General features: G+C 41.0%; 1 protein-coding gene and 1 pseudogene across 5 annotated transcripts in view; both read left to right on the top strand.

Annotated features, from left to right (window-relative positions):
• Positions 1 to 25860, top strand: part of ARVCF (ARVCF delta catenin family member) — a 963921-nt gene that overhangs the window by 819077 nt on the left and 118984 nt on the right. For all 5 annotated transcript variants that reach the window (XM_089672465.1, XM_089672464.1, XM_089672467.1 and 2 more), the window contains 3 exons: positions 8405 to 8563; positions 14891 to 15501; positions 24014 to 24513. In XM_089672465.1, the coding sequence (XP_089528591.1) occupies positions 8405 to 8563; positions 14891 to 15501; positions 24014 to 24513 (1270 nt within the window). The remainder of the gene's footprint in view (positions 1 to 8404; positions 8564 to 14890; positions 15502 to 24013; positions 24514 to 25860) is intronic.
• Positions 5890 to 6010, top strand: LOC149466458 (U2 spliceosomal RNA; annotated as a pseudogene).

Here is a 25860-nt window from a genome sequence, read left to right on the forward strand (position 1 = left end):
GCTCAAGTGCCTAGTGTTTTAGATACGTCCTGCCAAAATGCCCCTTTTCAGAACGCAAAAGTGATTTCTCTCTCTCTCCTTTTTTTTTCCTTCTACCTCTAAACACCTATGTGTAGATGGGCACACAGGCTAAAATGGAAGGGAGTTTAGTGGAAGGAAATCTTAATATAAAAGTCCAGCGCTCTTAAAAGTGGCATTTTTTAATGCAGAGTGTGCATGAGGCCTTAACCACTTGATGACTGGGCTATAACTGAATGATGGCTACAGCACAGTTGTCTAGTTCTGGGAGGGCGTCATATGACATCCTCCAGATCCGTGCCTCCTGCAAGCCCCCTGGGGCTTGCACCCAGCGAGCTCTGTGATCGCTGTGTCCTTTTGGACACTGCTGATCACATGACATGGTAAAGGGCCAATCACAGCACCCTTTTACCCCATGATCAGCTGTGTCCAATGACAGCTGATCACAATGTAAACAGTTGCTGGTAATCGGCTGCACTTTCCTCACTGTCACAGCATGGGGGAAAGGAAAGCCGGCAATTGGCAACTGTATTTTACACATCAGAGGACATCAGTGTAGCCCTAACAGTGACCATCAGTGCTGCCTATCAGTACTGCCTCATGAATGCCTCCTTGTCCGTGCACATCAGTGAAGGACAAAAATTACTTGTTTGCAAAATTTCTAACAGAAACTAAGAAAAACTAAGCAAAAAAAAAAACCAGTGGTGATTAAATACCACCAAAAGAAAGCTCTTTGTCTCATAAAATGATAAAAATTTATTTTCGGTACAGTGTTGCATGACCGTGCAAATGTCATTCAAAGTGCGGCAGTGCTGACAGCTGAAAATTGGCCTAGGCAGGAAGAGGGATTAAAAGGGTAAGTTCACCTTTCTACAAAAAAAAATAATAAATGCACTTTTTTTTTTTTTTTGCATGTAAAAACGTGCATTTATTATTTTTTGTAGTAGTAGCCTGTAAAGCTTTGCACCAGCGAACAGCAGATCCCTGGTGCCATGCAGATCTCCTGTAGACTCTGTGTACCTGTTTGCTTGTATATCCCGTATGGGCAAGCCGATACTTCTGACAGGAAGACTCAATGAGCTACCATAGTGCTCCACAACGCCATAGTAGTTCATTGAGAACTACAAGCCGACAGCGGCTACGCTGTTTTTAAAAAGTGACAGCTAGTACAGGGAACTTCTCCCTGTACTGCTGTCACAGGGAGGGGAGGATTGGGCAGCGGCTGCAGGATGGGGAACATGTTACATGTTCCACCCTAAAAACAGATGTAACATGTTCCCAAATGTGAACTTATCCTTTAAAGTGACACGAAGGCTAGGATCACACCTATTCAGTTTGCATTTGACCTGTTTCTGCATTGTGTTTTGCATTTATGCACCTGCGTTTTTGATGTGTTTTTGATGCGTTTTTCTAGGCAGATTTAAAGCACATCAAAAACGCACTACATGCTTTTCTGCAGCATTTCCATTGAAGTCTATAGAACCAAAAACACATCTTTTTGCATTCAAAAAAGTCCCTGACCCTTTCAAAAAACGCATCGGGTGCAAATGCAGAGATGTGAATGTGTACCATAGGAAGTAATGTTAAATGGACTGTCCTGCGTTTCTGCAAAATGCTGCGGAAAATGCTTAGGTGTGAACCTAGGGTAAACTATATGCTTTATTTTTCAAAAAATGCCTAGAACAAAAATGGGAGATTTGGAGGAGGGCAATAGAAAGCAAGTTTGTTTGAGTTAAGGATACATACTTGAATAGAATATGTTTTAAACCTGAACTTAGTTTGACTTGTAACGATTAATCAGGGTCCTAAAATAATCTCTCCCTCTGAAGTGCACAGCGATACCCAGTGTATATGTGCAATGGTTGTTTACATACAACCATTTATTATTTTGTTATATTTAAATATTTTTGTAAACCCTAAACGTTTTTGCTATCACAAGGAGGTTAGCAAATCCCCTTTGTGATAGCATTTGGAAGGTGACGGTACACTTTACGGAGATGTCTGGGTCTATTAGGTCCCTTATTTCTCTCCTGCTCCAGCCGATCGAACACAGACTGTGCTTAATCAGCTGTTTATCAAGCTTTGCAGCTGAGAACCCCTAAGTGCTCAGAGCTAATTTCTTCTGGGTTTAGAGTAGGACACCAAAGAAGCAGAAGAGCCTGGGGATCGAGGAAAGAGGGGGTGGGGGCACCACCACGAGTCCCATTAAAGTGATTGGGTGGTTCTACGGCTGCCCTGAACACTTTTACTAAATAAACAAAAACAGGAGTCTCTTACACAAAACAGAAATATAAGGCATGAGAGATATGCCCAAGGTCCCTAATGGTAAATCGCCTAAGCAAATTTATGTGCTGCAGTGTCTCAGAACGTGCTGTGCAAAAACACAACATGTTCTACTTTTTTTTCAGTGCGACACAGTGGACTTGGTGTAAACTGAAGCCATAGGACATAGGGCAAATTTCCTGGTTCTTCCATTGGACAATTCTGCTGAACACTGCTTGTGTGAATGAGCACTTAGAGGACAAACTCTTAAAGGCATTTATTATGGTCATTGCTTATTTGTAACATGACCAGTCACTATATAGGAACCTTCAAAAACAAGTAAGCAATGCTAGATTACCCATCTGTTATTCCACCCGTCATGCCTCGGCCCCATCACAATCTCTATGAAGAAGGTTCTCACTTGTTTAGATCTCTTCTCACATAGAGACCCTGCCACTTTTTCATTTTTTTACCCTGTCGCTCCAAAAAGAGTTAAGAGTCACACAGTGAGCAAGCTCAAATGCAAGTTGCACAGCTAATTCTATTACATCTTTGAATGCAACCACTCGACTAAAGCCAGCCATAGGTGGTTCAAATCTTTTCCGGTTCAGCAGAGACCGGCCGACATTCAATCCATGTATGGGCAGGGTAATTGTACCCAAGTCGATCCATCGATGTCAGATTTCTAGTATGTGATTATTGCCAGCCACTATAGTTGCTACCAATAATCACTGTGTTCTCCTGGTAGGGATGGTTCCCCCCAGATTACAATATCCCCATGAGATGGTTTCCCCCATCAACACTGACTGTATTGATGTTGGAACTGAGCTATAGAGAAGTATATCATATTTACTTGTTTTAAACTGTTTTTTTAACGTTCCTTTAGTTAATTCCTCGTTTCCGTGCCTAGGAAAATGATGCCATACATTTCAGAACTCCTTCAGGAGTTGAGGAGGGTTTTTTTTTTTAGCTAAGCACACCCTATATCCTACATGCTGGAGCTAAGGGTAGATGGATTCCAGAAAGTAATTCCTTTGTGAATCATGCCCTTACTGAAGATGGCGTCGGCCAGAAATGCTAGGGGGTTGTTTTTGTAAGTGATTTCTCAGCAAAATAAAGCATGGAGATGAGGATGGATGGGTGTATTTGCTTTTGAATATTAATGGATTAAAATGTTCTTTTTGGATTGTGGAGGTAAGATACGGTGTAGTTCAGCTTTAAGAATACCAGCTTGAATTCTTTTTAGAACGGAGTTTAGTGTCACTTTGACTGTAATTTTACTACTTTGGTTTTCTAAGACCCATTACATATTGTACTGTGCAAATTTTTGTCGTCCCTCTGATCCATCTGAGTTTAGAGGTCATAGAGGAAAATGTAGAGATTAGGCTGTCATTTCTGCTGATGAGTAGATAATAATGGTGTGTATTATAAGAAAAAAGAACCTTTTTATCGCCTGATCTTAGTGTGGCAAAATTGAGGTGGGAATTTATTGGTGCTAATCAGTAAAAGCAGCTTGGCCTCAAGCCTCTAAATCAACTCTGCCATGTCTGAACAAATGACTCTGTTGAATATGGAGTGCAATGAATTTTAAATGCATAAGTATTACAATCAGGACGCATAGAGGAAAGTGCTCATCAGGTTTAAATGTGAGAAATATTCTCTCCTCTGGAACCCAGCAATAAATGCTAATCCCGCAGTGCAAGTGGAGGCGATCTTTACCGCTAAAGCTTCTTAGTGCCACAAGCCTGTTATTCTTTGGGTTCGCAAAGGTCAATAAGCTCTTCAATATGAATTTTACTGTCTGCAAGCCCAATATAATGTATTGAGGTGAGTGTGCCTGTTGCTGATCAAGTGTCTCTCATTTTTTTGACAAATAGTGTGACATGCATGAAAAATCAGAAGCGATATTATAAATGTGTCCCATTTATAGTGCAATGACAGATTCCTCAGTGATTTACAGTAATCATTCAACTATTTACATTCCTTTTGTTTAAGTAATAGACTTTTAAAGTGTTACTAAACCCTGCATTCACTATATCTGGTCTTCCACAGTACACAGAACATGGAAATGCAATTATTTTAGTAAATACAAACTGTTAAATACATTTTCTCATCAGCAGTTAGAGCAGTCTTGTTATTTCAGCTGAGCACTGGTTAAAGCTTGTAGGAGGTTTCTTTTTGCTCTAGGAGGATGCAGAACCCCTGACCTCTGTCAGAACAGTGTTGATTGGCCCTGTGCTGATCACATGCACTCTCCTAAGGAAAAAAAAATCTCTATACACACTAAACTGAGCATGTGCAGAAGGGCTACGGTTCAGTCTGTCTTATCAGTGTGGACATTTGAACAAGTGGAGGGGTAGAGTGGACATATGAACAAGTGGAGGGATAGAGAAGTCAGGATCAAACAGCCTTTTCACACAGTGCAGAGGATTAACCCCTTAGGTTCCACAGGGACTATAACAAGCATACTTTACTGCATATACAGACTGATTTTACTGTTGTGGGTTTAGTAACACTTTTTAATGCCAGGTTTCCCCTATAACTATAGAGGTGCAAACTATTAGGGTGGTTTAGGCACAGACTGTGTCACCCAATTTTATATATTTATATTATGAGAGGATACCAGATTATTCAGTGAAACATTGCGTGGGCACAGAGAAGAATGTAAAAAGGATATCTAAATTTGTTTTTCTGGTGAGCACAGAATCCTGCCAGTGACTTTCACTAAAATCATTTAGAAACAAGCCGCCTGCAAAGACCTCCAGTACCTCTCCTGCTGGCTGCCCAATCTGTGCTCTAATCTACTGAATTTTAGATTGAAAGCGCATTGCTTTAAGTTGGCCATACACTGTTCGAATCTTCTCAAGTTCCTGATGAATTGGCTGAAATTTGCTTACTATGTGGCCCTGTCAGCCCCTTGCCTCCAATGTTATTGTATTAGAAAATTGAAGGAGAAGGGGAGAAAATTGCTGGCTGAATAGTGGCTGTTTGGATACTCGGCTGCCACAGGCTGAATGAAATATATCTTATAGGGTATGGCCAGCTTTATCTGCAGGAGTTTAGGGAAATTATGTAAATCCTCTGCTCAGTCCCTCAGACCACCCGCCGCCTCCAGCACTAACCGTGTACATGAGAAATCTGCCTTCCCAGCTGCATTATAAAAAAAGGTCAGTTACAGCTCTTTAGACATTTAACATGCCTGCTAGCAGTAGAAATGCCTGTTTATCACGTTGAGAGAAAAAAAAATCTAGGGGCATTGGATTGACTTTAAAGGATAAGTTCACCTTTGCCAACATGTTACATGGTCCACCTGTTTTTAGGGTGGAACATTTAACATGTTCCCGATTCTGAAACTGCTGCCCCTCCTTCTCCCATGTGACAGTAGTATGGGGAGAAATTCCCTGTAATAGCTGTCCGTTTTAAAAAAAACGTGCACTCGTCATTGACACAGTTCTGTGAATGAACGGACTACAAGTCCTGACGGGCTTTGTGGCTGTCGGCTTGTAGTTCTCAGGGAACTACCATGGCAGTGTGATCAAATTGGCAAAAAACATCTATAAATGCAAGCCCTTTTTTTTTACTTATGTGGACAAGCACAAATACATAAATATCACTTCTCAGCCTTTTGGCTAAGATCAAGTGTAGTATTTGTTCTTATCCATTTCCAGTAGGGGTTCTCTGCCATCATTCTTGCCTTCTGGCAAGGATGGCTGGTGGTATATTACCTCTGCTGGTATGATGTGGGCTCTGAAGGTTAGTACAGGCTGGAAGAGAAACCAAGGTCCCCACAGGCTGTTGGGGCCCAGGAGTAATTCTCCTAGGAAAACTGGAAGGTCCCAGTTCCTTTTGATTTTGAATGGGTCTACCTTGTCTGGCCAGGGAGGCAGAGAGTCTGTGGAGCAGTGCTCCCTGGGGGTGGTCGCCTCAGGGTTGCTCTTAGTAACACATGGGGGTGGGATCCCATGTGTGAAAAGTGTACATGGTCACTGTTCAAAATACTTTTTCTGCACTGTGCATTTTAGGGGTAGGCCTTTTGGCTAAGTCCAGGGCAGTTGTTTTTGCTACTGGCCCTAGCCAGTGCACAATTGCATGACCACTTATTTATTTTTTTTCCTCACTGTTTTGTCACCTTTCTGTGTGTGTGTGTGTGTGTGTTTTATTTCTCACTTGGATGGAGGGTGTGGGTCCTCGGGCCTGCCCTCAAGCCTAGGGGGAGGATGTGTGGCCATTAGGTCTCTTTTTCCCCTGTTCCTGGGGTGTCTCTCTTTGGGAGAACTCCCTGACCTAGTACTTGGTGGTTTGCTCTGGCAAGCCAAAAGGAAAAGGGTCCGCCAGGCCTTTTGGCCAGAAGCCCTACCCCTTCGGGGATGGGGGGGGGGGTAAAAGCACACCCCTAAGTGCACTTATTTGCATTTGTTTTTGCCCTTTTTTTTTGTTCACTTAGGGGTATTTGTTTTTTTTCGCCTCTTCACAGACTCAAACAAATAAATAAATGAAATAAAATATTATCCCTAACACTTCTTAACAGGAAAATCTAAGCACACAGCAGTCTATTCTTTTCTTTGATTTCCCCTCAAAATTGAATACCATTCTCAACTCTATTGCTTCAGACGCTCTTTTTTTTTTTTTTTGGTTTTTGTTTTTAGTGCATAATTTTATGCATCACACTTTTAGATCTTATCTGACAACAGTCCACTGTTCAACCAGTGACTCTGCTGAACGAGTGTTTGCATTTTAAAGGGCAATTTTAACAGTTGTAAGCTTGCTTTTCATTTTTTCCTTTGTCACGTTTGGTATAAAACATTTCATAAATGATATATTTATCAAATAAACATTTCATATTTAACACCCTGGACAAGGTCCTCCTGATAAGAGACCAGATTTTGACAGGTACCGCTCCCATTTCCACTCCCGACCAGGCGATTGGAAGCAGAAGTTCTTCTCCACCCCCCACACCCTCGCTCCCCCCCCTCCCACCCACCCACCAGTCTTCTGGGGTATGCGACAGGTCCCAGAAGACTGTGGCACAATTCACGATGCACAGTGGGCACCTGTCTGTGAAGCCACAAAATGTCACGGCTGGATGCCCACACTTAAGATGCTGAGGACAGAGGACGGCCGGTGAACACACCGCTGGATCGTAGAACATGTGAGTGGCTGTTTTTTAAAAGTCAGTCGCTACAGTTTTTGCAGCTGCTATTATATATATATTTTTTTTTTACAGTAGACTGGAGCTCCGCTTTAAGTCAGTTGTTTGCAACATGAACTATTGAACTCTCTTTTACTATAAAAAGCCATTGTGCTGAGGGGAAATGAGAACAGGAGTCTTAAGGGTCAATGCACATCAGCAGGCATGTGTTGTGCTGCAGATAGCACATGGCTGCTGGTGTATGTTGTGCACCTGCACAGTCATGTGTTGTAACAACACATCACGGTCTTTACTTCCACTTCTCCCAGCAACACAATTAATTATGCTGTAATTTATTCTTCCCATAAAAGAGCTATTATTTGTGAGATTTTATTGTTTGTAGATATAATAATGACCTGTTAACAGCATTTAAACTGATGTATACTTTCTCTTAGCTCCTCTGGCTACAGTGATGGCTATGTGTTGGAATTCTTTCCTAGGCTAAGGACAGTAGCTTTTGCATATATTCTTGCAATTATTTACTGTATATAGGGAAAGCAATCAAAGGTGCCATACTTTTTTTTTTTTTTTTTTTTAGGTTGTTTTCGATCAGCTAAGATAGCTCTATATTGCCCTGCGGTTTTGCCTGCTTTGATGGATGTGATATTATTTATTTATTTTTTAATACTGCAAACAAAGTTTGATCGTTAGTATGAAACACTGGAATTGTAACTTAACCAATTCACATTTTTATATAAACAAAGTTTATGCTGTAACTTTTTGTTGCATTTCTAATAATCCTAGATTGTAAGCTGTAACAAGCAGGGCCCTCTTTTTCCTCTTGCACCAAATTGTATTGTACTGTAACTGTAATGTCTACCTTCATTTTGTAAAGCGCTGCGCAAACTGTTGGCGCTAAATCAACCCTGTATAATAATAATGTTTTACTGCATACTGTTAATGCATTTCCTGACTTTATACTGGCTTGTGTTATAGGAGCAAAGTCCCAGTAACCAAACCTCCATTGCCATGATGCAGGAACCTCCAGAGATGTTGGAAGAGACGGTAACGGTTGAAGAGGATCCTGGGACTCCAACTTCCCATGTGTCAATAGTGACCTCCGAGGATGGAACTACAAGGAGGACAGAAACCAAGGTACCAAATTCATACTCCATTTAGGAGACTATTTACCTTATGGCAGAGTTCAATCATTCCATTGCTTTAGTATCATCCAGCAGGTCAGTATTTGGATTCTTGTACAGATATTCAGTATTTCATGAAGTGGTAAGTTTCCACTTCCAGTTTGGTAGTATCCTAATTAGTGCTACAATATAATGCTTTATTGATTGAAAATGACTCTCTTGAATCTTCATCTAGAGTGGACAAATCTGTGTTTTAGGGCTCCCATCTTGATATATTTACTGTCATAGGGTCAGAGATACAGAGGGTTCCAAAGCCACTGGTTTTCCCCAATAGTTTTGACCCCAGTGACAATATGCATTTAAGAATGAAACCAATTTTTACATTCTTGACCTATTAAACCCCCCCCCCCCATTACATATGCCTAAAGTGTATATAATCCCTAATGATGAACTTCTCTAATTTGCTCTTTTTTGGTCTGCTAAATAGTGTTTAAAGTATTTTGTTATAATTGATTGATGAGTAGGAAGAAAGTATTCTAGTGAATGTTTAACGTCCTGTATTGTCTGTGCTACACTTAGCATTGTTCCCAGTTCTCTTGATGTACTACTGAACTCCCCTCTATATTCGGAAGAGGGGGAGGTGTTCTGTAATTCTAACACACATTTTCTCTTCTAGGGTGACACAGTATAGTGAGTAAGCGTTGTCACTTTAAGACAGAAACTGTGTTACTATAAGGATGATCATCTTAAAAGAAAGGGGAAAATACCTGTGAAAATGCAGTCAATACTGAGAGCCAGAATTGAGAGAGCACCCCCATGTTTGATGGCTTTGACTGTTAACTCCCTGTTCTCACAGTGTCCCAGATTTGGGCAACAAATGGAAGGCTTCAACTGACTTTACCCTGACTCAAATCTAGAGTCCACCTCAGGCAAAGTAAAGTAAAATAAGGAGGCAAATTTAAACCTTAAATGAAACTGCTCTGTTATAATAATTTGAAACTGACTATTCTGATTCTTTCAAACACCAAGTTGTTCTCCCTAGGTTTTGGAAAGGTCAGGATACCATGCTGCCCTGTGTTATTTGCCTGGGGAACACAGAGGGAAAGCTCTGAATGGAAATAGGGGGAACATCATGGAGTCAGAGTTGTATTTTTGCAGAATTATTTGACTCTGACATTGTGAACATGCTTACAGGAGAAGAGAGCTCAGTTAGTCCTCATCAGTAGTAAATGCTTACCAGTGCTTTTGCTTATATTCGTGAATTTACTAAATTTGTAACCACTCCCACTGAAGTGATAGTGGTCCGTATTCATTCTCTTAAAGGCTAAGTTCACTCTTTCTAAAAAAAAATAGCCTATGCAGTCAAGTTCCCCCCCCAGCTCATAATATAATGGAATTCCAGCTTACACCTAACTAACCTTAAAACTGTCCCCTTCCCCCTCCTAACACCTATGCTAACTAACCTGTGTAAGAAAGATGTATACATTTGTTTTCAGGCTGCTCCAGTCTGGTCGCATGATCCCCCAGCGACAGCTGCAGGGGAGAGTTGAGAACACCCCAACAATGGCTAGTATAGCCTGGAGCAGTGGTGTCACCCATAGGCTTCAATGGCCCATCCATTGTTCTCTCCCCTGAAGCTGTGCTGGCTGGAGCAGGAGAGTTAGGATCACATGACCTCATCTTTCTTACACAAGTTGGTATGAGTCTTAGAAGAGGGAGGTAGCATTTTTAAGATTAGTCAGGATCAGCCTGGAATTCCACTTTAAACTCTTTAGCTTTGTAAAATGTTAATTTAATGTTATTGTCATACCGGTAGGCCACTTGAGCCCCCGAGGAAGCCTGGTCGAAAAACTCCCACTCGCCCGTTGGATGCTTACTCCCAAAATCACTTCCTAGCAACAAGATGGGACGTGGGGATTACTAAGTGGGAATTAAAGGGTCAGGTTTCCAGGGGGCCCAAATGGGGAACAGGTACAGTATGTAAAAAAAAAATGACAATGTTTTACAAAGCTGCAGTTTTTTTTTTTTTTTTTTTTTAAATACCTGCTTCTTGACTGCATAGGCTGATTTCTGGAAAAGATAATTGCTTTCAAGTCTTAAGTGTTGTACTGGAGGCTCCTTGATGTTGGAGTTTGAACTTGCTCATTGTAGAGGGAGGTAAAGTGTATCTTTTCATCTGTGTAATAACATGGGTCTGCACAAGGCTTTTCTTTTTTTAAGTTAAATTTGGTTTTGTTATCCAACATATAATAAAGAAGTCAGTCAGTCCCACGTTCGCTCCAAGAACAAGACCCGAACAACCCCCATGACCACTGATCAGTCCGCTCGGAGCAGAAAACAGTGACGGTCAGTCACCGCTCTCTATGTTGCCCCACCAGCTCTTACTGGAGCAAGGGGCAGGGGAGGGGGTGGGAACAGTTGGCTTTGGCTCTCTGACATGCGGAGAGGCAGAGCCAACTGCTGATCAGGCACATGGGTGGATCCCAACAATATTGTCAGGATCCTTCCAGAGCCTGGAGCAACTTTGCCATGTCAGTTGATAGTGGGCAATAGCCCACTCCTAACTGACTTTGGGTCACGTGAATGCAAAAGTAAGTGCATTCCTGTAACCCAGAAGAGAAGTATGGCCAAAAAAGATTTTGCCATTCTTCTCTTTTTAAGCAAGAAGAAAGCCATGCTTGAAAGAAAGCCATAAGAAGTCCTGTTTGCAGTTTGTGAGATGCCGTGTGGGGGACACAGCAAACATGTGGAAGAAGGTGCTTTGGTCATTAACATTTTTTGGCCTAAAAGCATAATGCTATGTGTGGCGGAAAACTAGCCCTGCACATCATCCCGAACACACCATCCCCACTGTAAAACATGGTGGTGGCAGCATCATGTTCTGGGGATGCTTTTCTTCAGCACACACAGGGAAGCTGGTCAGAGATGAAGGAGCAAAATACAGGGCAATCTTAAAAGAAAACCTGTTGGTGCCCGTTCACATATATGCGGATTTCATGCGGTTTGAACTGCATTCAATCCTTATGACGTGAAAAAACATTGCTTCCTATGGTGCCTGTTCACCTATGTCCGGTGCAGATTTAGTGTAGTTTTAAAAAGTCATGTCTGATTTCTGTGCGGTACGGTTCAGGTGCGGATTACAGGCTATTGACTTCTATGGGAATTGTTTCTAAACCGCATATGTGTGAAAAAGAGAAGATCCTGAGCTAGTCCTGTCCTGAACCTGACTTGAACCTGTGAACAACTACTGTATTAATTAGCTGTGAAACCTGAGCTTCAATCTGCACCGCACATGTGTGAATCGGCTCGTAGAGTCTGCAGAAGACTTGAGACTGGGTGGAGGTTTACCTTCCAGCAGGACAACGACCCTAAACATACAACCAGACCTACAATGGAGTGGTTTGGATCGCAGCATATTCATGTGTTTAGAATAGCTCCGTCAAAGTCTAGACCTAAATCCAATTGAGAATCTGTGGCAAGACTTGAAAATTGCGGTTCAGATGCTTTCCATCCAATCAGACAGAGCTTGAGCTATTTTGCAGAGAAGAATGAGCAAAAATGTCTCTAGATGTGCAAAGCTGGCAGAGACATCCCCAAAAAGACTTAATAAGCTATAATTAGCAGCGAAAGGTGGTTCTACAAAGTATTGGCTCGGGGGCTGAATACAAAGGCACACTTTTCAGATATTTATTTGTACAAAATTTTGAAAAGCATTTATCATTTTCCTTCCACTTCACAATTATGTGCCACTTTGTGTTGGTCTATCACATAAAATCCTAATAAAATACATTTACATTTTTGGTTGTAACATGACAAAATGTGAATTTCAAGGGGTATGAATACTTTTTCAAGTCACTGTATAGCAAAACTGCAGCGGGGTTACCCATAACAAGCAACCAAATGAAACTCTTTTTTACAATTCTATGAAAATTAATTTGTTAACCAATATCAGTAGTTTTGTGCCGTAATACTTGAACAAGTCATTACATTTCTATATTGCAGGCCATCCTTTTTCAATCTTTAAATCATTTTGGCCATGCATCCAGTGTCTCCTGAGGAGAAGATAATTATTTAGTGGAGTGATTGGGCTCTATAAATCTGTTTGAGTCTTCTGTGTTGGAAATAAAGCTTCTGTAAGCAGCCTCTTACAGCTTTGTCTTTAACTCCGTAATTTTAAATCTGCAGATGGAGCAAGAAAGAGCACCTTATGTATTCCAGACACAAAGAGGAGTTTAGCCTACCCTTATATTCTCATGCGGTATCTCGCTGGGAATCAAACACTTTGTGCTAAAATAGTGAAGGTCACCTTCCAGGTATTTCCAGTGGCATAATGCATAGATGTGTAAATGTCTCGCAAAACAGAACAATTCTACTGAAAAGTCCTTCGAAATATATATATTTTTTAATTTTGTGAAATTTCTGCTTTTTATGTAGCATGTTGACTATTATAGGATTTCCATGTTGGCGAAATTGAGCAACAATCTCCATGGCTTTCTTTTAATTACATTGTCAGAGTATATCTGTGTATACTGATTAGGTATCAGATATATTTCAGTAGAAAACAAAACTCTAACTTACAGCATTGAAGAATGCCAACACTGTAATGCTGTACTTGAGATTGTAATGTGCTTTAACCTCCCTGGGGGTATTCCCGAGTGTAGCTCGGGGTAAAGTTTCAGCACCGCAAGCGGTAACCCCGAATACTCTGCAGCATTGCTTTGTGATCCCTCTAGCACTTACCTTGTCCTTTGCTCCCGCGATGTCCCCCCTGCAGTGTCCCTGGCCATCTCCTCCGGCCAATGCCGGCATCTGTCTTCCAGGTTCCGATCCCTGGGACGTACGGGGGATGTAATCGGCGGGAAATTTAAAAATTATAAAAAGTGACGTTCACTAATACACTAAAATGACATAGTAAAACATTACTGAATCAAACCATTTCACATACATTTTGTCCCTAGTGCTTTGTCCTGTGCCCTGCCTGCATTTTTACTGTTCTTTCTGCCTGGAAACTGAGAAACGTCCATGCATGGTGTCCAAAAAGCGCCCATTTTAGGTCAAAAGCGGTTTTAGACCAGCTAGAGAACAGCGATAGTAAATCAGAACCACTTGCAGAATTGAGTGATGATTCATGGGGAAATTCGTCATCAGACACTGAAAACGATTTTGCGACTAAGATCAGTGATGTGCGAACTTGGCGCTATATTTCAAATTTCAGTGTTTTTGGTTTGATTACTTTATTGAATTAAATTTATTATATTTTTATGATTATTAAATTCTAATTTTAATATCGTGTTTCAAATTTTAACATAACCGGGATGTTTACTAGACTCTTGTTCGGACAGATTTCAGTGAGTTATTCCTAAGAATTACAGGCCTATAATTAAAAAAAACGACATTTCCATGCAAAAAAATGTACCGCTTTGAGCACAGAAATACTGACATAATCAGACCGCTAGTAAGGCTACCACAGAACTGCAACATGGCTGGTTATTAAAAAATAAAAGTAACTTCTGCTAAAAATTCTTTCCTTCATAATCCATCGTTCTGTAACCTTTACACATTGCTCTGGTATAACCTCCCCCCCCCCCCCCCTTTTCACACCCTAGTTTCGTGATGGATCTAGCAATCTGTCTTTTCCCGTTTTTTTTTTTTATTTTTTTTTTTACCCGCTCTTCACTTGCATGTAATGGAAACATGCACACATTCCACATGTGCACATTACTTGAAGATTTCTACTTTTGCACAGGAGCGCCACTCTCACAAGTTCGTCTTCTGTGCTAATGAATAGGTGTCTACGTCACTTCGACACTGCAACCTCTCCTTCCTGCATTTTACTGATGCCAAAAATGTAATCTTTTCTCAGCATGCACAGTGCAGAGCTCCCTACTGCAACAGTTATTTAACAGAAAATGCTGCAGGTTTTAGAGAGAAACAATATAAAATCAGTAAGTACTTTACTCAGAATACAGATCTCCTTCAAATGCTCTCTCCATTTAAAGTTCCAGTTTAATTGTCCAGCATGTACCAAACTGATATATTTGATTTCGGTAGACTGATCTTTTTAATTCTTGTTGTCTTGACTGCCATTTTGTATCATCTTGGTGCCTGTATATTTAGGGTCTGTTTAGTAATTTTCCAGGCATATTACAATTTTTTGATGTGTTTTTGTGGCACAAATCTTTTCAGATTCTCACATTATTAAAGCGGTTTACACAGCTGTATTGTGGAATGTTAATTCGGCTTTACTTCTGTGATTGGTTAATGGTATTAATTACTTATATATGTTCTGACACTGGCCTTTGTAATTTTATATAAGACAAATGTGAATGTATCTTAACAGGTTACAAAAATGGTAAAAACCGTCACCACGAGAACAGTTCGTCAAGTGCCACTTGGTCCAGATGGTGTACCTGTTATAGATGCCTCCTCTCCTATCAGTGGATATACAGATTCTATTGACAGACGATATATGAAAAATGGAGAGCGGTTTATTACCCCACAGGCATCGTCAACTTTGACAAGATCCTACAACAACAGCTACAATGACTCTTATGGAGATCATCATGAGGCCCCTTACAGACCTTTTATGACACCTGAAGGCTATGGAGATATAGCAGACAACTATGGAAGCTTGTCCCGTGGAATTAATTATCGCCCTCGATATGCCTACACTCCAGGCAATAATTATCGTCCTGAAGATGGCAGCTATACCCTCCCATCTCGTAGGGAAAACTATGTTCCTATTGCGCAACCACAAGTGCCAATTGGCAGTAGTGTGGACCTGAACCGGTCCCAACCTGAGCGTTTCCAGCCAGAACCATATGGTTTAGAAGATGATAATCGTAGCCTTGGAGCAGATGATGAAGGGTATGAATTGGATCCAGATTACTCCACTATGAACAGAAGAGTCCTTCCTGGAATGCCCATGACTGGGAGACCACACAAGCCAAGGTAGGTCAGACTGAATAAATTTTTTTTTTTTTAAATATGTTGGCTTTCATTTTATTGAATATTTAAAGCATAGACTGCTATAGAAACAAAACCTAATAAGAGAGCACGATTCTGCTGTCAAGTGGGGTTAGGTTGTTTACCAGTAAATGAGTATACAGAAAGAACCTATTATATTTGAGATTCACAAGAGATATACAAAGATGAAAGTTGACATAACTCTTCTGTAAATGCTAGTTTACCATCTTTTATGTTGAATCCCAGTTCCCTTCATTAGAAACACCACCTAGAGTTAAAATTAGGGGAAGCACTGCTCCCCGGTATGTTCAGCTGCAGAATGAAAGTAGCTTCCAAGTCTCCTGTTGGTACTGGACCGTTCTGTATTCTGTACATGTATTGAACCTATCATTCCAGATGAGCTCTGATTGGTTAATCCAATATCCTCCTCTCATGGGGATAAATGGAAAAGCCCAGTGCTTATGAGCATTGAGTGTGTACTTTGATTACACACTACACATACCTATGGTGAAGAGCATTTAGGCAATGTTAAAAGAAAAAAAAAAAATTTTGTTTTCAGATACACTGTTTTTTGTTGGTTTTTGCTTTTTTATATTAGATGTGTAGGGAAAGATTTACCACTCCTCTGCAAAGTTTTGGTTAGATTAAGGAGGGTTTGGAACACTTTTACCACATTTTATTACTGCCATTAGCCCTGGTTCACACTGATGTGGTGCGGAATTCACAGCGCTTTCTGTGCGAATTCCACACCAGATCAGAATCGCACCCCATTCATACGAACCGCTGCGGGTGTCTAGGTTAAGTTAATAACACCCTGAAAGCAGTCCACAAAATGCGGTGCGATGTGTAGAATCAGATCGCATAGGTGTGAATACCCGTGCGATCTGATTCTAGTGTGGACTAAAAAAAGGGTCCAGCACATTTTTGGTGCTCGACGCGGTGCGAATAGAGCCATACAAAATGTATGGCTCCAATCACACCGCACACAAATCACATGTGATTTGCACAGAGATGCGATGCGGTTTCTGTGCAAATCATATGTGATATACAGTACCGCATATACGTGAACCCAGGCTTATGGAAATTCACCTATTCTTTTTGTCCGGTTTATTGTTATTATTGAAAGTAAAACATGTTGGGTTGACACCAAAACACTAATAGAAGGGAAATCTTCCAATAAGGACAGTAGTTCTGATGACACTGGGATTCCCTTACTTTGGAGGGTTCCTTCCTGTTTTGGCTATGGGACAGGAAGTTAAGAGAAATCTCCCAATGGGACACAGATGGCGAAAAAATTTTTTTGCCTTTTAGTTACACTTTAACTTTTTTCTGTCTGGTAAAAAGGCTGTATCCAGAACGAGAAACGTTTGTCAGCGGTCTTTCTCTCACTGTCTGGTTGCCCCAGGACAGAAAGAGAAGGGAAATCTTTCTTAATGTGTTCATAGATGGATCGAAATTTTGGCTTTCAGCAGGGACCAGCCAAATTTCAATTCATATGTGGCCACTGCAGTTGAACAGAAGTTGATCTACCATTTAACCTCTGTTCAACTGTCCTGTTGGATGAAAGCTGCTCAGTCAGCGGCTGCAGCCAATGTCTACAGTGCTGATCTGTGTATTCTGATAGTGGGGGTGTTTCCCCGCTGTCAGAATTCAATAGTGCAGCTGGGGGGATTCTCCCATCCATCTTGAATGTGTGGATGGTGGAATCAGTTCAGTTTTTTTCATTCAGCCTGCTGGCTGAACAAAAAAAAACAGTATAATGTATGGCCAGCATAACCGAGCCCTAGATGGCAGTGAAATTGGAAAAGGACTTTATACTTTTTCCCTTGCAAAAAAAAAAAATTCAAAATAAAAAAATTATTTTAAAGATTAACTTTCACATAAGAAAAGCCAACCAGTATGCGAAGCTGCTATTTTTATGAAAAGCTTCTCTTATGAGGGGAAAAGGAAAAAAGCATTTGGGTTTTTGATTGTTTTGAGACTTGTGTATTAACTTTACAAGCACTTAAGGCCCCTTTCACATTGGTACACTTTTGATATCACTTTTCCAGGGCGACAAAAGCGCATGAGCACTGTTCCCAATTAAATCCTATGTAACTGTTCACACTGTAGATGCTCTGCACTTTAAAATGTCCTGAATCCTGCATCTTTGGTGCAGTTTTTTACAAAGGTGCACTAAAAAAGCACCTTCCATTGCAAGTCAATGGGAACACCTCAAAAGCACATCTGTGTGACAGGCACCAAGTGCATAATGCTGACTTTCATATTGGAGTATTCTCCATACTACATCCCCCACCCCCTCCTTTTAGCATGTCTCTGCGTTGTCTGATAACTAGGCAAGTAGCGCAAATGGCATAAAAAATCAGAATCAATGTCAGAAAGTTGGATTTTGCTAGAGCATCTTTTAGCATACAGGAATAGTTATAACATCTGTTTTGGTTTCTATAGTATAGCAGGGATAGGTCAGTGTCCATCCCTTTATCTTGGAAGAGAAATGCTCAGCTTCAATCTATGGGTCTTAATTCCAGATGTGGGGACGGATTTAAAAAATGAATTATCCATAACATAGTATACTGATTGAGTCAAACCTAATTACTAATTATGAAATAATTTTTTTTTGCCAGTTTTAACCTACTACTAGATAAATCCATAGAGTAGTCTAGACTGGGTTTTTCCAGAGTAGATCCTACCACAGCTTAATATTTGCTGAGTTACCAAGCAGATAGATCTTCCTATTGCAAGGAAAAGAACAATTATGGCATTGGGTAGGTTAAATCCATGGTCTCTAAACTGTGGCCCAGAATCGGCCCTCTGCCTGCTTTATCTGGCCCTTGGGGCTCTATTCCTCCCACTGCTCCAAGGCCGTATTACTCCCACTGACACAAATGATGAGTTGCCTTTCCTGCCACTGACTGCAGCAGTGGGGCATAAATCTACCAACTGACACCAACAATAGGCACTATTCCTCCCACTGACACCAATGATGGGGCACTATTCCACAGACACCAGTGATGGGGCATGATTCCTCCCACTGACACCAGTGATGGGGTATGATTTCTCCCATTGACACCAATGATGGGGCACTATTCCTCCCACTGACACTAATGATGGGCACCAGGGGCGGACTGAAAACTCATGGGGCCCCCGGGCAATAGGGGATCATGGGGCCCCTGTGTCCTTGGCCAAACTCAAAAAAGCCTATGAAAAAGGTACCAGGGGCATCTCATGGGTCCCCCTACTGACCCCGGGCCCTCAGGCAGTGCACGAGTTTCCAAATGGGCAGTCCGCCCCTGATGGGCACTATTTCTCCCACTGACACCAATGATGGGGCACTATTCCTCCCACTGACACCAATGATGGGGCACTATTCCTCCCACTGAATACCAATGATGGGGCAATATTCCTCCCACTGACACCAAATGATGGGGCACTCCTACTGACCATTGGCACTGTCATTTTTTTGTACTCTCCCTGACTACCAAGCCTGAGACATTGTTAGTCCCTCTGGCCACAGTCTGGCTCTACTAAAGTCTAATGGACAATAAACTGGCCCTTTGATTAGAAAGTTTGGAGACCCCTGGTTTAAAATAAAAGTTAATGCAAATAAATATCCACAAGCTTGATTCTTGCCTTGGTTGCACAATACTATGGAACAACATGATTCTAAAGTGTATAAAGAACTTCTTTGCGAATAGGGGTAAGTTGGCAACCCTGATCGCTGCCAGCCCTCAATTTTCCTAAGGTAGGGAACTAACAATTGTACATTCACCATGTAGTCTTTAGAAAAAAGTCACAATAGAGATTTTAAGTGAATGAATGATGCATAACATTTTCTGAGATACTTGCAAATGTTAGTTTTTGGATGGTGCTGTGTTTTGACCAATCCTTCTTTGAAGTATTATGAACGGTCATCTATTGTCTTCAGTATTACATTAGACATCCTTCCATTTTTGAGGATATACAGTATTTTTCATAAGAACCATACAAAAACAGGTTCTATGTGCTAAAATCGCAGATCATACACTGAAGGGAAAATCTTTAAAAAAAATTAAAATATTCTAAGCTATTTGGAGACTGAAAAAAATGTACAGAAAATGAGTAAAGTGTAGACATAAAAGTTTAAGTATAATCAATTTAGAATGATTAAGTCTTGTGGTGGGTGTTTTTTTTTTTTTTTTTTCTTGTAATACAGATCAGATGTTTTTCATGCCTGGAGGACAAATACCTCCTACTTTAAAGGGTTGAGCTTCTGGCTAAAGCACTGGTACTGTCAGTTTGAGTTTTTCTGATAAGTTGGTCCCAGCTTTACAACCTCCCTTTATATTCAGCTGATAACAGCAGCTTCTTTTCTTCGTGCTCAGTGATGTGAGAGAGAGGCTTTGCCACGCTTCAACTCCGTCACTCCCAGACAGGAGCGGTTGACCAAAACATGGCTGTGTTATGTTGGATATGTGGCCTAGAGATTTAGGCATGATGGACATGTAGCTGATGTGAGACATGCCTGTTACACATTTGTTTCTCTGAAAGATAAATGGAGTTAACTTTTACATGTTTATAAATACACGTTTTAGAAATGACAAAGTACGCTGCATAAAATGCAAATAAATCATTCCTTCCTTCCTAGTACTTAAAATCATATACAGTATACTCATACACCTGCTGTATATCATCAATTGCAATAAAACATAAAAAAAATATATATACACATACACTATATTTCCAAAAGTATTGTGACACCCCTCCAGATCATTGGATTCAGGTGTCCGTGGCCACAGGTGTATAAAATCAAGCACCTAGGCATGCAGACTGCTTCTTCAAACATTTGTGAAAGAATGGGTCGCTCTCAGCTCAGTGAATTCAAGCGTGGAACCGTGATAGATTATAATAAGTCCATCCATGAAATTTCCTTGCTACTAAATATTCCACAGTCAACTGTTAGTGGTATTATAATAAAGTGGAAGCAACTGGGAACAGCAACTTAGCCACAAAGTGGTAGGCCACATAAAATGCCAGAGCGGGGTCAGTACATGCTGAAGTGCACAGTGTGCAGAAGTCGCCAACTGTCTGCAGAGTCAATAGCTAAATACTCCAAACTTCATGTGGCCTTCAGATCAGAACAACAACAGTTTGTAGAGAGCTTCATGGAATGGGTTTTCATGGCCGAGTAGCTACATCCAAGCCTTACATCACCAAGTGCAATGCAAAGCGTCAGATGCAGTGGTGTAAAGCACGCCACCACTGGACTCTAGAGTAGTAGAGACGTGTTCTCTGGAGTGAAGAATCACACTTCCCCGTCTGGCAATCCGATGGACGTGACTGGGTTTGACGGTTGCCAAAAGAACGGTACTTGCCTGACTGCATTGTGCCAAGTGTAAAGTTTGGTGGAGGGGGGATTATTGTGTGGGGTTGTTTTTCAGGGGAAGGGCTTGGCCCCTTAGTTCCAGTGAAGGGAACTCTTAAGGTGTCAGCATACCAAGACATTTTGCACAATTTCATGCTCCCAACTTTGTGGGAAGAGTTTGAGGATGGTCCCTTCCTATTCCAACATGACTGCACACCAGTGTACAAAGCAAGGTCCAAAAAGATGTGGATGAGTGATTTTGGGGCGGAGGAACTTGACTGGTCTGCACAGAGTCCTGGCCTCAACTCAATTGGGATGAATTATAGAGAGGAGACTGAGATCCAGGCCTTCTCGTCCGACATCAGTGCCTGACCTCACAAATGCACTTCTGGAGGAATGGTCTCACATTCCCATAGACACACTCCTAAACCTTGTGGACAGCTTTCCCAGAAGAGTGGAAGCGGTTTTAGCTCCAAAGGGTGGGCCAACTAAATATTGAACCCTACGGACTAAGACTGGGATGCCATTACAGTTTATGTGCGTTTTTAAAGGCAGGCATCCTAATACTTTTGGAAATATAGAAAGTGTGTATGTATATATATGTGTGTGTGTGTGTGTGTGTGTGTGTGTGTGTATATATATATTTGCATTTAACGTGCAGTATTTTTTAAAAATATACATTTTGTTGAGTGTGGGTTTTTTGTTTTTTTTTTTCACTTCAGATGCCAGCTGCTTAGGGTTGGGTAATGGCTGTGACATGATAGACCCTATAAGTCATCTACCTTGTGAGTTGTCATATAGCAGTGTGTGATGTCAAGGCTTTTCTGACACCTTATGATAAATGGGGCTCATATGATTAGTTTGAAGTACAACATCGATGTATAGTTTTCTCTAATATGATCAGTAGATTTCAGCCAAATATAGTCTGTCTCTAGAAATGAGATTAAAACACAAACTTTCTATATAGATTTCTCAAAAGCCACACGGGATATAAATCCACTTTGTGTGTACCAAATGTCTTTTCAAACCCAGTTGTTACTTTGCTAACATTTGCAGTTACATTGTTGCTGTGCTGCACATATTCTGTGCAGAGAGCACAATGACAAGGATCTAGCAGGTCAAATCACTTCAGGCTGTCTGCAGAAAACTACAGGAGGGTGTGGATACAAGACTAGTCCCCCTGCACAAGGAGAGATAGCAGCAGTTACTGGTCCTGATAACAAAAAGCTCTTGCACAGAGGTGATGTTTTTAGATTGGATTTCAGCACAGATCTGGAAAATTAACACACACCAATATTCAAGTAAGATTACAAATGCCTCTTGTATCTAAACAATTTTTGCTTATCTTCGGTTTATAGGGGAGCCCTTAAATGTTTTATTTTCTTTCCCTCTTACCTTGACAGCTGGGTAGTCTTCAGAAAACATTCTCGCATGCCCAGTGAATCCAGCATTGTCTGCTGTTACCTGCCACTCACTACCATACAACAGGACCCACACTGCCATCTTCTCCCTGTGTCATTGGAGGGACTGGTTTGTCACTTCTAGGCTCTTGTAGCCAGTCCTCTTATAATGCGCCACTGCATACGCGCAGTGTGTTGGAGATTGCCTGGCCATTTACAGTGTGTTAGAGATTGCCCTGAAGCCTCCTGTGATGGGGGACATGAGTAATGTCCTCAGCTGTACAAAGAAAGTCCAGTTAAATGTGACACTAGTTACTAGCTATACCATGATAAATGGGGCATAGGCTTCTTAGGAGCACAAGTGATACTTCAAATATATCGTAGTTGATTTTGGTTTGAAGTCTAATAGACACGGAATTAAAGGTACACACAGGTGTATTCTGACCTTTTTCATTAACTTTTTTGTAAAGCAGTTTAGAATACCCTTAAACTATAGTTCTCTACAGATTTAAAGAGTGGCTAAACTCTAGAGCTGTGCCTTTTTTCCCTTTTACTGACTATGGTAGGCCATAGATAATACAATTTTCTTTCCTGCAACCACAGGAATCAATCAACCTGCCCATGCGTGCATCGAATCTCGGCTGGTCCCTGCTGAACTATGTATGGCAAGCTTTACAATGCCTTGTTCTGCACCACTCTGTGTATAAGTGGCCATCTTGATAGAGGCAGGGCTTTGCTTCCTAATGTGAGAACCTTTAGCAAGGAGCACAATGAGCAGCTTAGTGTTGACCTCACTGAATGTCACTCCATATCTCCTGAGACTAGCAGTCAGCGGCAGTGCCTTAGATCTCGCAGTGCAGACACAGCTGTGAGGGTGTAGAAACAGGAGTGCCTTGGCACCCTCACATACCAGGAGGCTCAGTGCTACTTTAACTGCCATGCTGGTTGAAAAGCATAGATAGCGTAGATCATCTAAGAAAGTATGTCATGGAACCTTTTTTTTTGTTACTTTTCTTCAGGTTTTCCTTGAAGCCAGGCAGCTGTATGCATACCATGTCTATGCTGTGTTGCCTGACATTCTTTTGACCCAGACAGCGCAAACGATGCCTCTGTGTACATTGCTTTAGTCTTTGAACAGTCTTAGGTTTCCAGTTATTAGATTGTCTGCTGTATTTTCTTGTTTCCCAAGTGTGCAAATGGCAGGGGAAGCAACCACTTATCTCTGTCTGACATATTCAGTATAGGAGTGCTTAGATCAGTGTTGGCATACAAGATGCCCTAACCCATAGTCAGACCAGAAAAATTCCTCTTGATTGCTTTGACGTGCTTTTCATTTTGTCTTGCTGAATAAGTACACCCTCTTTGTATCAAGGTAAGTCAAAGACCCCTTTCCATAGGAGTCTAACTATGCATTTTGCTACATATACAATGCAAGAGAAAGTGGGTAATAATGAAGTAATGTACTACAGCATACGTTCTTGCTAAATGTCTAATTTGATGCTGTTCATTAAGTGCACTTAAAGTAATATTTAGCGAATGTTATGTTAAACAGTCCATGTTTACATAATGTATTTAACATAATGGAAGGCATTATAAGAATCGCTTTTCTTTCCCACATTTTTCTCAGCATCTCTAGCTGCTCTATGGGTTTAAACAGATAAATGTTTCCTTGTTGATAGTAACTGGTAAGAGTTCCTTTTCTTAACAAAAACTGCATAGAAGTGTATAAATACATATATGTGTTCTCTGCACATAGAGCCTATGATGATCCTCTGGAGTCAGAACTGATTGAAGAGAGAATCCCTTATCTCCACAGTGGCTATGCCGCACCACTGGCTCAACCAGAGAGGGGAAGTCTGGCCAGCATAGACCGCCTAGGAAAGCGTTCACCTTCCATCGACAGCATTCGCAAAGATCCCCGATGGAGAGATCCTGACTTGCCTGAAGTCATTGCCATGCTCAATCATCCCATTGACCCTGTCAAGTCCAATGCAGCTGCCTATCTACAGCACTTGTGTTATGAGAATGATAAAATAAAGAAGGAAGTGAGACAACTCAAAGGCATTCCTATCCTTGTGGGATTATTAGACCACCCTAAGCCTGAAGTACATCGTAAAGCCTGTGGAGCCCTCCGTAACATCTCTTTTGGAAAAGATAATGAGAACAAAGTTGCCATAAAGAATTGTGATGGTATTCCTGCATTGATTCGGCTTCTGAGGAAGACAAATGACATGGAAGTCAGGGAGCTCATAACAGGTGAGGTTCTGTAATGGTGACATGTATATTTTAGTGTGTGTGTGTGAATTAAACGTCTGTTCTCGTTTAATTAAAAAAATATATATATAAAATATAAAAATATAATTTTATATATATATAAAATTACTTAAAATATTTTATCATTGAAGTAAGCCTGATGGGTCAACTCAACCCTTGGCTTTTTTTATGTCTAGCTCACTCTGACGACAAGATCTTTCTGCAGTATTTCCTGACCCCTGTCCACCTGGGAGCTGTGGCTGTTTGTTCCCATCTTTGTTTCCAGATTATCCTGCTGCATTCTCCATTTTATAAAATATATAATTGAACAGGGGAAAATCTGAATGTATTGTCTTTAGCAGGTTTGCAGGCTCAGGGACTCAAGTGCAAAAGATCAGTCACTGAAATACTGCCAAGCCCTAAAGTATCCATTTTGGGATGACCAATGCCTGGTACACACATTAAAGTACTGTAGAACTATAGGCAAAAGAAAATGTTTATTTTGGATAGAGCAAGAAAGGATTATAACCCCTGTCAGTTTTTTTGGTTTTTTTTTTGCCTTCTGTGCCTGATTGTGAAGATTTACCTTCACGTCCTGTCCCATAGCAAAAAAGGAAGTGGGAGGAAAGCCCTGCAAAGTAAGGTAATTTCTTGGGGACCCCAGAGCCATCAAAAGTATTGGAAGATTTCCCCTCTTACTTTTTTCTGGACAACCCAAAATTTGGGATTTTCTTTTTCTTTCACTTTCAATGACAAGGGTAAAGAAGACAAATGGGGTAAATCTCACTAACCGGGGCACAGACAGCAACAAGAACTGGCAGGCATTCTAATCCCTCTCCACACCATCCAAAACGAAAAAAAAATTTGCCTTTAGTTATACGTTAAGGTTTTTTTTTTTTTTTTTTTTTTTCCTTCAACCGAGCGGGCTAAAGGAAAAAAAAAAGAGATTGTTGTACTAACTAAGCAATGTTAGTACAGCGATTTCTCCCACTGTGCCTTTGTGTTTTGAGAGAGCGCTGATCTGTTGGTTGTTTTCCGACATGTCCCTATGACAAAAGTTGGTCCTTAGACCAGCTTCTGTTAGGACAGCTGTACACACCGTCCGCATGCACCCAGCTTTTTAAATGTGTCAGGATTGGGGTAATGCCAGTAAATTTATTAATTTGCATTTCCAACCTGCAATAACTGTAAAGAAACCTAAAGGACGACTGTACCTTTTCCTGAAAGGCATGTCTCCCATGCTGAATGCAGCTTACTTGGCCCAATACATCTCTAAACCATTTCAATGATTTTCACTGTGCTGTCTTGCTCAAAGCTGCACAGCCTTTTTTCCCAAAAGGTGTCCCCTCT

This window comes from Staurois parvus, unplaced genomic scaffold (assembly GCF_062004578.1).
Source record: "Staurois parvus isolate SC_StPar_1 unplaced genomic scaffold, SC_StPar_1.0 ptg000129l, whole genome shotgun sequence".
In the NCBI taxonomy this organism is placed as follows: Eukaryota; Metazoa; Chordata; class Amphibia; order Anura; family Ranidae; genus Staurois; species Staurois parvus.